Source organism: Panthera tigris, chromosome B3, assembly GCF_018350195.1.
Source record: "Panthera tigris isolate Pti1 chromosome B3, P.tigris_Pti1_mat1.1, whole genome shotgun sequence".
Taxonomy (NCBI): domain Eukaryota; kingdom Metazoa; phylum Chordata; class Mammalia; order Carnivora; family Felidae; genus Panthera; species Panthera tigris.
In genome coordinates, this window is record NC_056665.1 from 42768029 (window position 1) to 42782287 (window position 14259).

General features: G+C 36.1%; 1 protein-coding gene across 1 annotated transcript in view; it reads left to right on the forward strand.

Annotated features, from left to right (window-relative positions):
- The window catches only part of VPS13C (vacuolar protein sorting 13 homolog C), a 193366-nt gene that overhangs the window by 798 nt on the left and 178309 nt on the right, over positions 1-14259 (forward strand). Inside the window, 1 exon segment of the mRNA XM_042988726.1 lies at positions 12787-12830. Within this exon segment, the coding sequence (XP_042844660.1) occupies positions 12787-12830 (44 nt within the window).

Sequence of the window (14259 nt, forward strand, 5' to 3'; positions counted from 1 at the left end):
GACTTTCAGTTTTATTTTGGACGACGGAAAAAAATAATTCAGGCGACATCTGGCATCATCATTAATTAGGTGCATGCCCCAAAATGTACCCCAGCGTTTCTCTCCTCAACCTTGAGTGCGTAGAAGTAGACAGTAAGTAGTATGCTTGCACACTCTTCGGAGAGATTAGTCATTTGCACTGATTATGCATATTAAGCTTTGGGGCTCTTGGGAATACTTTTCACTCTACAAAAGACTTTTGAGAATTTTGTCAGCTTGGGAAGGAAATCCAAAGAACCACTCAGATGGATGGAACTGCCTTTTCATTGAGTCAACCTAAAGTGAAAGACCCACGCTGTCAGATGGGGTAACCACTAGCCGCTCTGGCTGTTAGGCCCTTGAAGTGTAGTTACTGCCAACTGAGACTTGCTGTAAATACAACATGGAGTTTTGAAAATACTCAGTAGGAGAAAGAGTGTAATACCTCAATCTTTTATGTTGATTATACGTTGAAATAATATTTGGTTATATTGGCTTAAATACATTATCAAAGTTCATTTCCCCCTTTCTTTTTCCTTTTTTAAAATAAAATTAAAAAAAATTTAAATTATTATTTTTTGATGTTTAATTTTGGAAGCGAGGGACAGACAGAGTAAGTGGGGGAGGAGCAGAGAGAGAGGGAGACACAGAATCTGAAACAGGTTTCAGGCTTTGAGCTGTCAGCACAGAACCCCACGCAGGGCTCGAACTCGTGAACCCCAAGATCATGACTTGAGCATAAGTCAGATGCTTATCTGACTGATCCACCCAGGTGCCCTCCCCCCAAATGTTTTAATGTTTTGGCGTTTTTGAGAGAGAGTGAGAGCGTGCAAGCAGGGGAGGGCCAGAGAGAAGGGGACAGAGGGTCTGAAGCAGGGTCTTTGTGGACAGCAAGGAGCCTGATGCCTGATGTGGGGCTCGAACTCAAAAACCCTAAAACCATGCATGACCTGAGCTGAAGTCAGATGCTCAAGCAACTAAGCCACCCAGGTGTCCCCTCTTTTAAAAAAAAACAAAAAACAAACAAAAAAAAAACTTGTTTCCTAAAGCATATAATTACGTATGTGAACCATATATTTATATTGGGCAGTGTTACAGAACCATGAGTGCTGCCCTAGGTTGTGGAGGAGCCTCCTTTGAATAGGTTGCTGATCCTTTGACTGGTTCAGTTGTGGTTTGCCCAACACTACCCCCTTCGTTTACATGCCCTCCTGCAACATTAATATAATGCAAGAGAAGGAGAGAAAGAGACATGTAAGGAATTAAATATCCAGTGCCTTCTGCAGGAATCAACTCTTTCTTAATACTGTCAAATACAAATTATTGCTTCTAGTCTAAACTTTATTTAGGAATTTAGGATTTAGGAAAGCATTTAGAAACCTGGATTCTAGGGTGTTGTGTTGGACAAGCCACTAACCTTACTCGGCCTCATCTTAATTTAAACGTAAAAAAATTTTTTTAATGTTTGTTTTTTTTGGGGGGGAGAGGCAGAGAGGGAAGGAGACACAGAATCCAAAGTAGGCTCTAGGCTCTGAACACAGAGCCTGACGCGGGGCTTGAACTCATGAGCTGTGAGATAATGACCTGAGCCAAATTCGGACATTTAACTGACTGAGCCACCCAGGCGCCCCTTTCTTTTAAGTTTAAAAGAAAAAAATAATGACACCAGATAATGTAATAGTCCTTTGCGGTCACTGCTCAGAATCATCTACCAGTATGTAACATTGCGTCCTATTTACCTCAGATTATTTTTAAAGAAATAAAGTTTATAGATGAATGAAAGATTTCTTCTCTACCAAATCTTACTTTTCTTTTACTTAAAAATTGGAAGTTGGAATAGATAACAACTAAGGGGCCTTCCAGTGCCAATACTCTGTGATTCTGGTTGCAAGTGTTTTTACTATGAAATTGTGATGTAGGCTGGCTGGGGATTTTGAACTTCTCATCTGAAATTAAAATGCCACAATATTATGTCATTTACTCCTTTTTAAAAAAGTTTATTTATTTTGAGAGAGAGAGAGAGAGAGAGTGAGTGGGATGGGGTGGAGGTGGGGGTGGGGAGAGAGTCCCAAAGAGGCTCTGCGGGGTCCACGCAGAGCCGGATGTGGGACTCAGATTCAAAAACTGTGAGATCATGACCTGAGCCAATAACAAGAGTCAGACGCTTAACCGACTGAGCCACCCAGGCACCCCTATTCCTCTCTTTTTTGATGGAATGTAGAAAAATAAATTTTTTTTCTGAGATCTCATTTTGTTTCTTTTAGATGAGGTATGCTGTCAGTGGCCAATATCCCTTTTATAATAGGCCTGAGAAAATAAACTGTATCCACTTGAAGTCCACTCAGTAATTCCCTTAGCCTTATCAACCCACATCTCTGCTTCTATAAAATTTTGCCACCTTTTATTTCTGTGGTTTATAAAGGAAGCTTTTATGGTTATTATTCAATGTATTTTTTATAACACTAATTGTCCTCTTAAAGGCAAAATATATGTTGAGTATTTCTTCTGAAAATATACCTAAAGAAATAATTTAATTAATTTTTTAAAATAATATTTTAATTTAACTTTTTGTGGTAAACAGGTTGGTATATTAAGAAATAAGCTGATATTTATGACATCCATGATACTGACAAGTTTTATAAAGAATTGAAAATTGTATATAATCTTATTTGGAGACTGCTTTATAAATAAGGTTTATGTGTCATAGAGTTTGGCTGTTTACATTTTTTTTTTTTATTGTTATATTTTCACATCCTGAGAAAAGAATTCAACCTGTAACAATTTCACAGGGCTGATCTTAATTTTCTTTAGACATAAATGGGAAACTAAATTGATACTTCTTAACTGGAGTATTTGACCAGGTGAAAGCAGTGATTTTTCAGCTGGAAATGAGTTTGCCCTGAAGGAATATTTGGCAATGTCCGAGACATTTTTGATTGTTACACTGAGGGCTGGAGGTATGCTACTGAGATCTAGTGGGTAGACCGTAGGCATACCGCTACATTGTACAATGCACAGGACAGCTCCCCACAACCAAGAATGATCCAGCCCAAAATGTTTTTTGAGTAACTGGTCTAAGGAGAATATTGAGATTACCTTCTGCATTTTTAAAGAGAACTTCTGGATGCTGAATAAGTTGTAGTAAGAAGTGAAAAAGTACTTAGAGGATGTATATGCCTTATAAAATTTGTAACTTAAGACAGAAACAGAGGTCTTAAGTGATTGAGAGGTATCATGTTGGTAAAAATGAAAAATCTTTCCATGATACCAGGAAGTAGTGTTAAAAATTAAAATATTGTATAAACAATTTGCAAAGGATTGTAGCATGCATATATTCGTACATGCATAGACACAGTGAAATACACAATAAATAAAATGTAGAGTAAGAAGGATGGGGAAATTTTATTTGAAAGTCTAGAATCGGGAAGTTTATTGTGGATATTGTCTTTAAATTAGAGATGACTGCCGCCCCTTCCCCCTGCCAAAAAAAGCTTTTTTTTTTCCTGTTTTTATTAAAAGCTTTTTTTCTTATTCTTTTCCTCTTATTTTTTTTAATGCCAAGAAATTCCTATGTTTTTAAATAGGGATTTAAGGAGAATGATCTTTAAAAATTCTTGCTGTTACAGGAAAATTAGGCCCTGCTTATTTACTAGTTGTGGGATCCATGGGCAAAACGTTTTAATTCTTTAAGCCTCAGTTTCCTTATCTGCAAAATGGGGTAAATAACACTATGTGATGTAAATGATGTGAAAACCATTTGTAATTCTAATTGTTAAAATGTTAATATTGATAGTGATAAACCTAGCTGAGTTATGGAAAATAGCCTGCTTTATTTTCATGAGTATGTTCCCTCTAGGCTTCAGACTTCAGGGTTTTCATAATCTGTGTGATTATGTGTGACAGTAGTATGACAGTAGTGTGACGATTTGGTATAGAGGTAGCACAACACATGTAAACATTTCTTATTTTCCAAACTTCTTAAAAGAATAAAAAATCCATTTGCATTTGAAGTTACACTTAAATACTAGTATTATCTGCCAGGTGGTTTGTAAGTCAGGTTTTCAAAGGTTCAGAAAAGTGTGTGGTGGGCATGTTGCTGCCTATGCAAATAGTGAAGGTTTGTCTGGGTTTTTGTTCTCCACAGTCTGGTACCTGAAGATAAATTGCACAGCCCTTAGCTATTTGAGCTGTGTCCAGGATGTAATTGTTTTAAGAGTAACATGTATTTGAAAAGGTATGTTGAAATACCATATCTTTTGCAACTTGCTTTAAGGAGTATTGTTGCAGTGTAGAACCTTTGTTAATTTGATTTTTCAAAGCTGATTTACTGTGGAAAGTCAGCAGGAAAATCCTTCATTCAGAATTCTCACTCCCATTTGGCATGCAGAGTATATATAGAGGCTATGATGTGTTGGATGCAAGGTGTGGCTATGGTGATCAGAGGAAGAAGCCAGGTGGAGTGCCCACAGTTTGTGGTTCTGCAAACCAGGCTGAGTCTGTGCTGATTACCGTACTGTCCTTCACCTCATGCCTGACACTTTTCCATCAGCTGCCAGATACTGTTGGAGCAGAGCAGCACAAGGAAGAAGGAAACCTGGGGATATAATTCCATCTGTGGTACTGCCTAGTTGTGTGGCTTTTGGCAAGTCACTAACCGGTCGCCACTATTTTCTTATCTGCAAATGAGAGGGTTAGACAAGGTCATCTCTTCTGGCTTTCAACTTTTGTGATTTGAACAAAGCCAGAGCTGAGTGATCTCCTTCATTAGATAATGAATATCTTAATCACGGTATCTTTCCTCTTTGTTTTTCACTCAAAATAGTGAGCAAAGAGTCACAGTCACAAAATGTGACAAGATAAATGAAGTTCCAGCCTCATGCTGATATTTGCAAATCCAAATCTATCTAGTATGTTACACTGTCTTGACAGGTAGCTGTGGAATGCAAGAAATCGAAGGTCTCTTTGGTTCTTTTGTACCTTGATAAAACGTAACAGTATCTAGATATTTCTAAACTTGTAGAGGAGTTTTTTTTTAGCCCTTTCTTCCCAGCCAGCACTTGGTACAGTGAAGGCCATTTCTCAGTAGCCTGTCGTAGAGCATATAAAATAACACATAGTTGAATTATAATATATTTATGCTCAGTTATTATCAATTAAAGCAATGCTTAAAACACTTAAATTGAAAATAACCTTACCACACATTTAAAGAACATCATAAATTAAAAATACACCCCTTTACCAGAAATAAAACAGGAAGTTAGTACTTTGGCAACCGTTCTGCTAGGAAGGTCTGCCTTCCTGAAAGGGAGAAAGTTTAGCCTTAATCTGGCAGCTTTCTGCCTTTCATTGCCAAGACTTTCTGTTTTAATAGGGAAATGGAAAGAATAAGAGTTAACTTTTTCCTTTTCCCCTCTCTCTCAAGACAAAGTCTCTGTGAACGATTAAAAGGAATCTGCTGGGGCATCTGGCTGGCTCAGTCAGAATGGCATGTGACTCTTGGTCTCGAGGTTGTGAGTTCAAGCGCCACATGGGATGTAGAGATTACATAAATAAATAAAACTGAAAAAAAAAGTCTGCATTAACTAAATTAACGTGGGTTGAATCGAAAGATTCAATTGGAATGAATTGCTACCATAGTTTCTTCAGTATTCTTTACTGAAACAATGGTTATTAAAATAATTTGTTTCATACTTGAAAGATTGTTCAGTCATTTAGTTTAGCTCACTTTCTTGGAGAATGAAAGTGTCTGAATATTTTGATATACTATCAAATAAATAGTGAGTCTGTGATAGATACATAAAGGAAATAAAAACCAAATATATAGCACTGCATATTCTTTTTTCATTATTTTACAGTATGCAAAAATAGTTTCATGGAGCAAGGCATGGCATTTTTGTTTGTTGGGGTTTTTTGTTTGTTTTTAATCACAGTTTGATTTAATATCTGTGTTTTATATTAAGAACATCGACCAGGGAGTCAGGAGACATAGGTTCTATTCTTAGCACTGCTACACATTAACTGTATAATCTTAGATACATTACCTAATCTCTTTAGCCTTCAGTTTTTTCATGTAAAGTGAGAGGGAATTAGGTTTAAAGATCTTTATGGTTCTGAATAGTTATACCTTATGAATTTCTGTCTTTTGTTTTTGCAAACACAGCTTTTTAAAAAGTTCTAAAATAACCATTTTGCAATGCCGTCTTCTGACTCTGTCCTTCCTTTGTGGTTATGTCCTCATTAGTTGTCCGATTTTATTTTCCCTTTTTGGTTTTGGATTTTTCATACTCTTAAAATGCAGAGACCAAAAATGGATCCACCATCTATACACGCATCTCAGTGTTTGTGTAAGCACAAGAGAGATAGAATTATCTTCTGAATTAAAATTGTCTGCCCATTCTCTTCTGCTCTTTGAAAGATAGTGTGATGTTCTGAGCAAAACATTGGGCATCAGAAAGTTTGAGCCCTGGCTCTATCATTTATTAGGTTGACATAGTATCCTTACGCCAGCCATTTAACCTCCCTAAGCCTCAGTTTTCTTTTGTTTGATGTCTGTGTCCTGTCTCCTTCATTGGGAGACTGTGAGGATCAACAAATGTTATAGATCAGAGAGTGTTTTCTAAAGTAGAACGATTTTATGTTCTTGTTGTAGTTGTCCTACCGCAGCATAATATGCACTCTAAATGAATCAGGTCAATGTTCATTGTGCACTTACTGTGGGGAGAATCAGTAAGGAATTTATAAGCAAGTTGGGGAAATATTTATATAGTTAAGTGCCACATAAGAAAGGTACAGCTAAACTTCTGTGAAAGTTCAGATGAATTATTTCTGCCTAAAGGTATTTAATGTCAGTACTGTATTTCTTCATTTATTTTGTAGGCTTTATGCATTGAATAAGCCATTCCTGGACTTAGGTTTGTTCCATATTCCAGTACCATTTCATTAAAAAATTTTTTTTAATGTTTATTTATTTTGATAGAGTGTGCAAGTGAGCGAGGGAGGGGCAGAGAGAGAGGGAGACATAGAATCTGAAGCGGGCTCCAGGCTCTGAGCTGTCAGCACAGAGCCCAATGCGGGGCTCGAACTTACAAAGTGCGAGATCATGACCTGAGCTGAAGTCAGACACTTAATCGACTGAACCACCCATGTTCCACCCCCATTTCATTTTTATTCATAAATATACTAATTTGGTTGTTTTCTATAATTTAGCTACCATTTCTATTTCTGTTTTATTTTCTTGTGATGACTCCACCTCTGCTTACCTTGGTGTCATTTGCTAATTTAATAGATTCACTGTCATTTTCATCTTCTGGTTCTTTAGTAAGGATTATTAGATAGATTCTGGTCCAGGATTTACCCTTTAACGTACCTCTGAAAATACTCTTAGGGATTAACTTTGAAATTTTATGTGTGACTCCCCAGCTGTGTATGCTCATCTAAAATGTGATGGTTTATTGATGAGAATCACGTAGGATGAGAATGAGAAGCCTTCTCTTCTGACGCAGACTACATTTCCTGCTTACTGTCATCCTTTAGGCCTGTCAGTCCATCGTAAAAGGAAATCACTTCATAGAACTTCCTTACTTGTCTGTCACTGTGGTCTTTTTGGAACTTCATGGGATTAGAGACACCTGATTGTGGGATTGGCTTTAGTGCCTTCCTTTCTGGTGGTGGTGTTTATCTGTCCCTCCTCCAATTATTATTCATCCTTTTTCTCTTTTTTTGTTTATTTTAAAGATTTGACACAAGGGTGCCTGGGTGGCTCAGTTGGTTAAGCACCTGACTTCAGCTCAGGTCATGATCTCACGGCTCATGATTTCGAGCCCTGCATTGGGCTTTGTGCTGACAGTTCAGAGCCTGGAGCCTGCTTCAGATTCTGTGTCTCCCTCTCTCTCTGCCTCTCCCTCATTCATGCTCTGTCTCTCTCTCTCAAAAATAAATAAACATTAAAAAATAATTTAAGGTTTTGGCACAGATACGGCCTGTGTTTCAGCCCTTGATCTGGCTATAGCAGTAAAATTATTTGCATGTAGATGGAATTATTATGTTATCTTGAAGTAGAGACAAGAAATTAAATCTTTTTCCTCAGTATTCAGTCAAATATAAAATGGTTGATATGTAGGAAGGGCTTTGATCTTAGTCTTATAAATTATTTTTTATGTAAATGGGATTTCTGGCATTCCGAGAATATAGACTATTAAACTGATACGTACATAGATTTAGTGGAAGAGTACATATTAGCACAGTGCCTTACCTAGATAAAACACTCATCCACTGGTTGAATGAATGAATGCACTTATGACCTGGTGTTTATCTGCAATATGCTGCTGTTCTTCCCATTTTCTTTGGACCAGTGGCTCCTCTTTCAGTGCAACTAATTTATTGAATGTGTCATTCGTATTTCATTGTTATATTTACTGTTAGATAGCATTCACATTTTTCAGAGAGGAAGTATGCATTTGTTTGCTAGACTCTACATAGCGGAAATAGATTTAAAAAGTTTTTTTTTTTTAAACATTTATTCATTTTTGAGAGAGACAGAGCTGGAGCAGGGGTGGGGCAAAGAGGGAGACACAGAATCTGAAACAGGCTCCAGGCTCTGAGCTGTCAACACAGAGCCCCCATGTGGGGCTCAAACCCACACACCGTGAGATCATGACCTGAGCCAAAGTCCAAAGCTCAACCGACTGAGCCACCCAGCTGCCCCTAGAAATTGATTAAAAAAAAAAAAAACACGTCTTGTAAGTAAGGTAGATATTAGATGTAGGAGGAATGTGCATAAAATATACTGTGTTCCTATTGACCTTAGAACTTACAAGGGCACCTGGCTGGCTCAGTCGGTAGAGCATGCAACTCTTTATTTATTTTTTAAATGTTTATTCATTTTTTGAGAGAGAGAGAGAGAGAGAGAGAGAGAGAGAGAGAGAGAAACAGACACAGAATCTGAAGCAGGCTTCAGGCTCTGAGCTGTCATGACAGAGCTCAGCACAGAGCCTGACACTGAGCTCCAACTCAAGACCGGGCCAAAGTCAGACGTTTAACCAACTGAGCCACCCAGGCCCCCCTAGAGCATGCGACTCTTGATCTCAGGGTTGTGAGTTCAAGCCCCACATTGGGTGTAGAGATTACTTAAAAAAAAACAATAAAAAGAATTTACCTTTGTTTTGTTTTTCATTTCTTATTCTAGTTTGTATAATTTTAACATAAAATTGTTATCTGATTATTATAAAAACTGGAAAATACTAAAAAATATTAATTAAAATCCTTAATCCTACCTGTTAGCAGTTATCACTATTATCTCTTTTTGTCAGACTTTCTAGATATACTTGTCTAAGTCTGTTAGCCATATTGGTAGTTTTCAGTATTTCACATTTAAATATCATCTCTTCTTTAAAGAACCAAAGTGCCACTGTAATAGAAACAGCACACTTTTTAAAAGTGCATTTATATTTTTACATTCATCAAGTTAGCGTCTTTAATAATTGTTGAAGAAATACTTTATATCTAATGCAGATTATTTCTGAGCACTTCTGGTGACACTTGACCCACTAGTGAGAGTCACTGGGTAGAGCAATCCAGATTCATAAGCAAGTTTGCAGGTCTCTCTGTGGTCCTTAGATCTTGTTAAACTAGTTTGGATTGCTTCAAATATGTACTAGCATCTGTGCAGTTCACTTCTTTTGGTTTGAATAGAGTTCCCAGTTGTAATTATTTATAATTCATCATCTGACAGAATTAAATCCAAGGATATGTTTCTACTCTATGTAATTTTTGTACATATAAGACTTCTTTTTTGTTTGTTTATTATTTTTGAGAGAGAGAGAGAGAGAGAGAGAGAGAGAGAGAGAGAGAGAAACAGAATCTGAAGCAGGCTCCAGGCTCTTAGCTGTCAGCACAGAGCCTGACGCAGGACTCAAACTCACAAACTATGAGATCATGCCCTGAGGTAGGATGCCTGACAGACTGAGCCACCCAGGTGCCCCACATACAACTTCTTAAGGATTTTTTTTTTTTCCAATTCCAGAACCATATGTCACTTTTCCTTGACTACCTTATTATCCCTGCATTTGGTCTGTGATGTCCTCTTGTCGTTTCTACCTATAAAATAACTTCTTATTCTGACTCTACCTCTTTGATCCTGAAGTTACCGTTTCAGGTTTTAATTTCTCTGTAGTGTTGTAGAAGCTGCTTGACTGCCTGTATTCTTTCCCTTTCCTTCTATTATAATGCTGATAATATTTTATTTATTCCCATTTGTGAGACTTCTTACCTTCTCTCCTTTTTTGCAGCTTTCATCGGGTAATTTTAGAAAATGTAAAATACATGTGTAGCAAATGAACTTTATTATATGGAAATAACTGCTGTGATCATTATGGTCTCTCGTCTTACAGTTGTTTTCTTTGTATGTGTGCATATATATACTTTTTAAATTACATCAGTTTAGATCAATCTGAACATTCTTTGACCTTTTTAAAAACTTAATATTTTGTGAACATTTTCCCATGTCTGTCTCCATTTTTTGCTCTATATTGTAGCTGTATTATGATTTATGCCTTCTTGGACATTTAGTTCTTTAGGTACTTCCTCTCTCCCATTCATCCATTTCTTTCTGCTGTTACAACCAATGCTGCAAAATCCTTGCAGCTAAATTGTTTGGACAGATCCATGGTTATTTCTTAGGAGAGTAGAGTAATGGTTCTAAAATACAGCTCTGATTTTGTCATTCCTCTTATATGTATTTCATCTCTGTGTTGTGACCAGTCTGAACTTTTCATTTTCATCCTAAAAACTCTTCGTTAGTCTGGCTCCTGCCAAACTTTCTGACTTTATCTCCTCTTGTTTTATCACACCCTCCAGGCACACTAAATCACATGTGGTTTCTAAAATGTGTCTTACTCATGCACTCACGTTTGTCCTGTTTTCTTATCCACTCAGGAAATATTTCTTTGGCCTTCTAGCCTTGACTTTCATGGGAAGTTCTTGATCTCTTTGGGCAGTTAGGTGTCTCTTTCTTTGCATCTTGTATACTCTTCTCCTGGAATGCCATAGAGTTTTTACAAAATTTTAGAAATGTAATCTCCTTTGCTAGACTGTGAGCTCCTCAGTAGCAGGGATGTCATTTTTGTCATTTCTCCATTCAGTACCTAAGAAGAATTACTCTCTTAGGTAGTTCCTGAGAGGTACTACCTCTTAGTAGTAGGTGGTTAATAAATGTCTGTTTGAAAAAAACTTGAGATCTGGGGAAAAGTACATCTCTAACAATGGCATAATGGAATTGAATATTCTTTTTAATTTGCTCTGAAGTACTGTGGGGTAAAAATTACTTGACTGAAAAATATTTTTGGATAGCATAGAAAGAATAGTATTTTTAAAAATATAAATGTGTCATGAGTGATTAAGAAAATGTGTAGCTGAATAACTCATGCTTGTATTTAATATTGAAATGATAGTTTTATGAACCTTTAGAGAATTTAAGTGAAATGGAATTATTATGTGATCTTGAAGTAGAAACAAGAAATTAAATCTTTTTCCTCAGTATTCAGTTAAATGTAAAATGGTTGATATTTAGGAGGGGCTTTAATCTTAGTCTTATAATTATTTTTTATGTAAATGGAATTTCTGACATTCTGAGGATGTAGACTCTTAAACTCATGCATATATATATCTGCAGAAAATCATGCAGTTTAGTGGATTTTTTTAATGTAAGCCAGAATATTTAAGTATCCTTTATCAACAAATATAGGTACAGGGTTCAAAACTAGAGTAATGTAACAGTATCATTATGGCTTTAGTTTTTATAATGTAATATCTGAGTAGGTTTAAGAAGAGTTGGACTAGTTAAACATTGGAACTATAATGGCGCTTGGCTGGCTCAGTCAGTAGAGCATGTGATTCTTGATCATGGGGTCCCAAGTTTGAGTTTCATGTTAGGTGTAGAGTTGCCCATAAAAAAAAAAAAAAAAAAAGTTTAGGACCGTAAATGATAATCATTGGGAGGGTAGGATGTTTGGAGTTTTAAAAGATCAACATTATATACCTGTAGAAAATATTCATTAATACCATAATTAAGAAAAGAATCCCAAGTTACAGGATAATTGATCTGTCCTTAGAGTCATTTCTTAGGTCTTTTTTTTTTTTTTTTTTTTTTTTTTTTTTTTTAGGTTTTTGGCTTAATCATTCAAAATGATAGATATTTTCTTTGGTTCTAAATTTCTTCAGTCTGAAAGTCTCCAGATTCTTTCTCATTGTCCATTTGAATGTTAGCCAGTTTATTTTTTTTTTATTTTTATTTAAAAAAAAAATTTTTTTTTTAATGTTTATTTTTATTTTTGAGACAGAGAGAGACAGAGCATGAACGGGGGAGGGTCAGAGAGAGAGGGAGACACAGAATCCGAAACAGGCTCCAGGCTCTGCGCGGTCAGCACAGAGCCCGACGCGGGGCTTGAACTCATGGACTGAGAGATCGTGACCTGAGCCGAAGTCGGCCGCTCAACCGACTGAGCCACCCAGGCGCCCCTGAATGTTGGCCAGTTTAAATATTTTGTAATTTCTTTTGCAGTTGGCTAACCTAAAAAATGCTATCGTTAATAATTGTCCATATATAGCAACGCTTTGTGTTAGTAGCTTCTTCAATTGTTGAAGTTTGCTTTGCTTACGTACTGTCTTATTAGTACTTACTGTAGTATCATAGTGTTTGCTACTATATTATGACAGGTTATACTAATTGGTATTGTAATTTCATATTTTTCCTCTTTTTCTTTTTTTTTAAAGGTAATGTGGCTTTAGATAACCTACAGATAAAAGAAAATGCTCTGGTAAGTTTTTAAACTATATTGATTACTTGAGTTAATTTGGGTAAACTCTCAGAAACTCTTGGTGTCTGATACCAGGTACCAGATAAAGTGATTGAGTCATTCAGAAAAGGATTGCTTGTTTAACTGTTCCCTATAGGAAATTCTGAGATTAAATTAAAAAATTTTTTTCATAATGATCAAAATAGTATCTTTTGGAAAGTGGAATGTTTTTCCTTGACTTAAGTTGACTGAAAACATTTGTCTTATATGAAATAGTTTTCTTCAGAATTGTCTTTACATAATTTTTTGGTAAATAAGGGCTTGATTTTCACAGTTTACCAAATGAATAATTGTCTTTTTGAAATACATTGACAGTCCAGTCTTATAATATTATGGTAATACAAAGATGTCAGAGTAGATTTTTTTTGGATTCTAACTTTCCATTTTCTACTCCCCCTCCCTCCCTGTTAGGCTTTTAGCCTATTGGACTTAACTTGATTTTACTAAGTCACTTGAGAATGAGTTTATTCATTAATTAATAGGTTAGATTTCTAACAGCCTATAATATGTTTTATAACCCTAGTTTTGACTTCTGGTTGGATTTCTACATGATGAACTATGTAATTAAGAAGGGTCTTATACCCAAAGTGCTTACATGATTGGTCTCAGGGAACCAATTTTGGATATTGAAGATCCTAGGAATAGAATTTTGTCATGAGGAGTAACAATTTCTTTTGTTAAACTGAAAAGAACTTGGCATAGTGGGAAGGGCGTGGACCTTGTAGTCTGGCTGACCTGGGTTTCAGTGCTAGCTCTGCCCTTCTGTCAGCTCTGTCACTTTTGACAAGTTTCTCAATGTCTGAGAGCCTGGAAAGTAGAGGGCACTCAAAATATTTAAATTTTCTTTCCTTCCTTTATATAAGATGCTACAACTTTTTAAACTTTACCACAAAATTTAGAACTTAATACACTGTTTCTGGAGATTGCAATAAAGGTTATTTTTTCCCTATTTAGGAAAATATTTTAGAAGGAAAGAAGTATAAATAGAATTGTGGTGACAGGATATATATCTAACATACTTAAAAGATAAATTGTTTGAACTCTCTGTTAGCCTAGCTTGAATTTTGGTTATAATTAAATATAATAAATTATTTTGTAATTAATATTCTCCATGAATTCAAAGTAGCCTCCTTTCCCCAATTAAATTGGATTGGTTTTACTTCGAATAGGAGTTCTTTACATTTATTTTTTTGTGAAAAATTATTTCATGAGGATCAAAATGACCATGAGACCAAACTTTTAGAAGTGTGTAGTTTAGAGGTGGTATCCTGTATATATAAAATATGCACTTTTTTTTAATGTTTACTTATTGAGAGAGAGAGAGCCTGCGAGTGCACAAGTTGGGGGAGGGACAGAGAGAGAGAGGGAGACACAGAATCTGAAGCAGGCT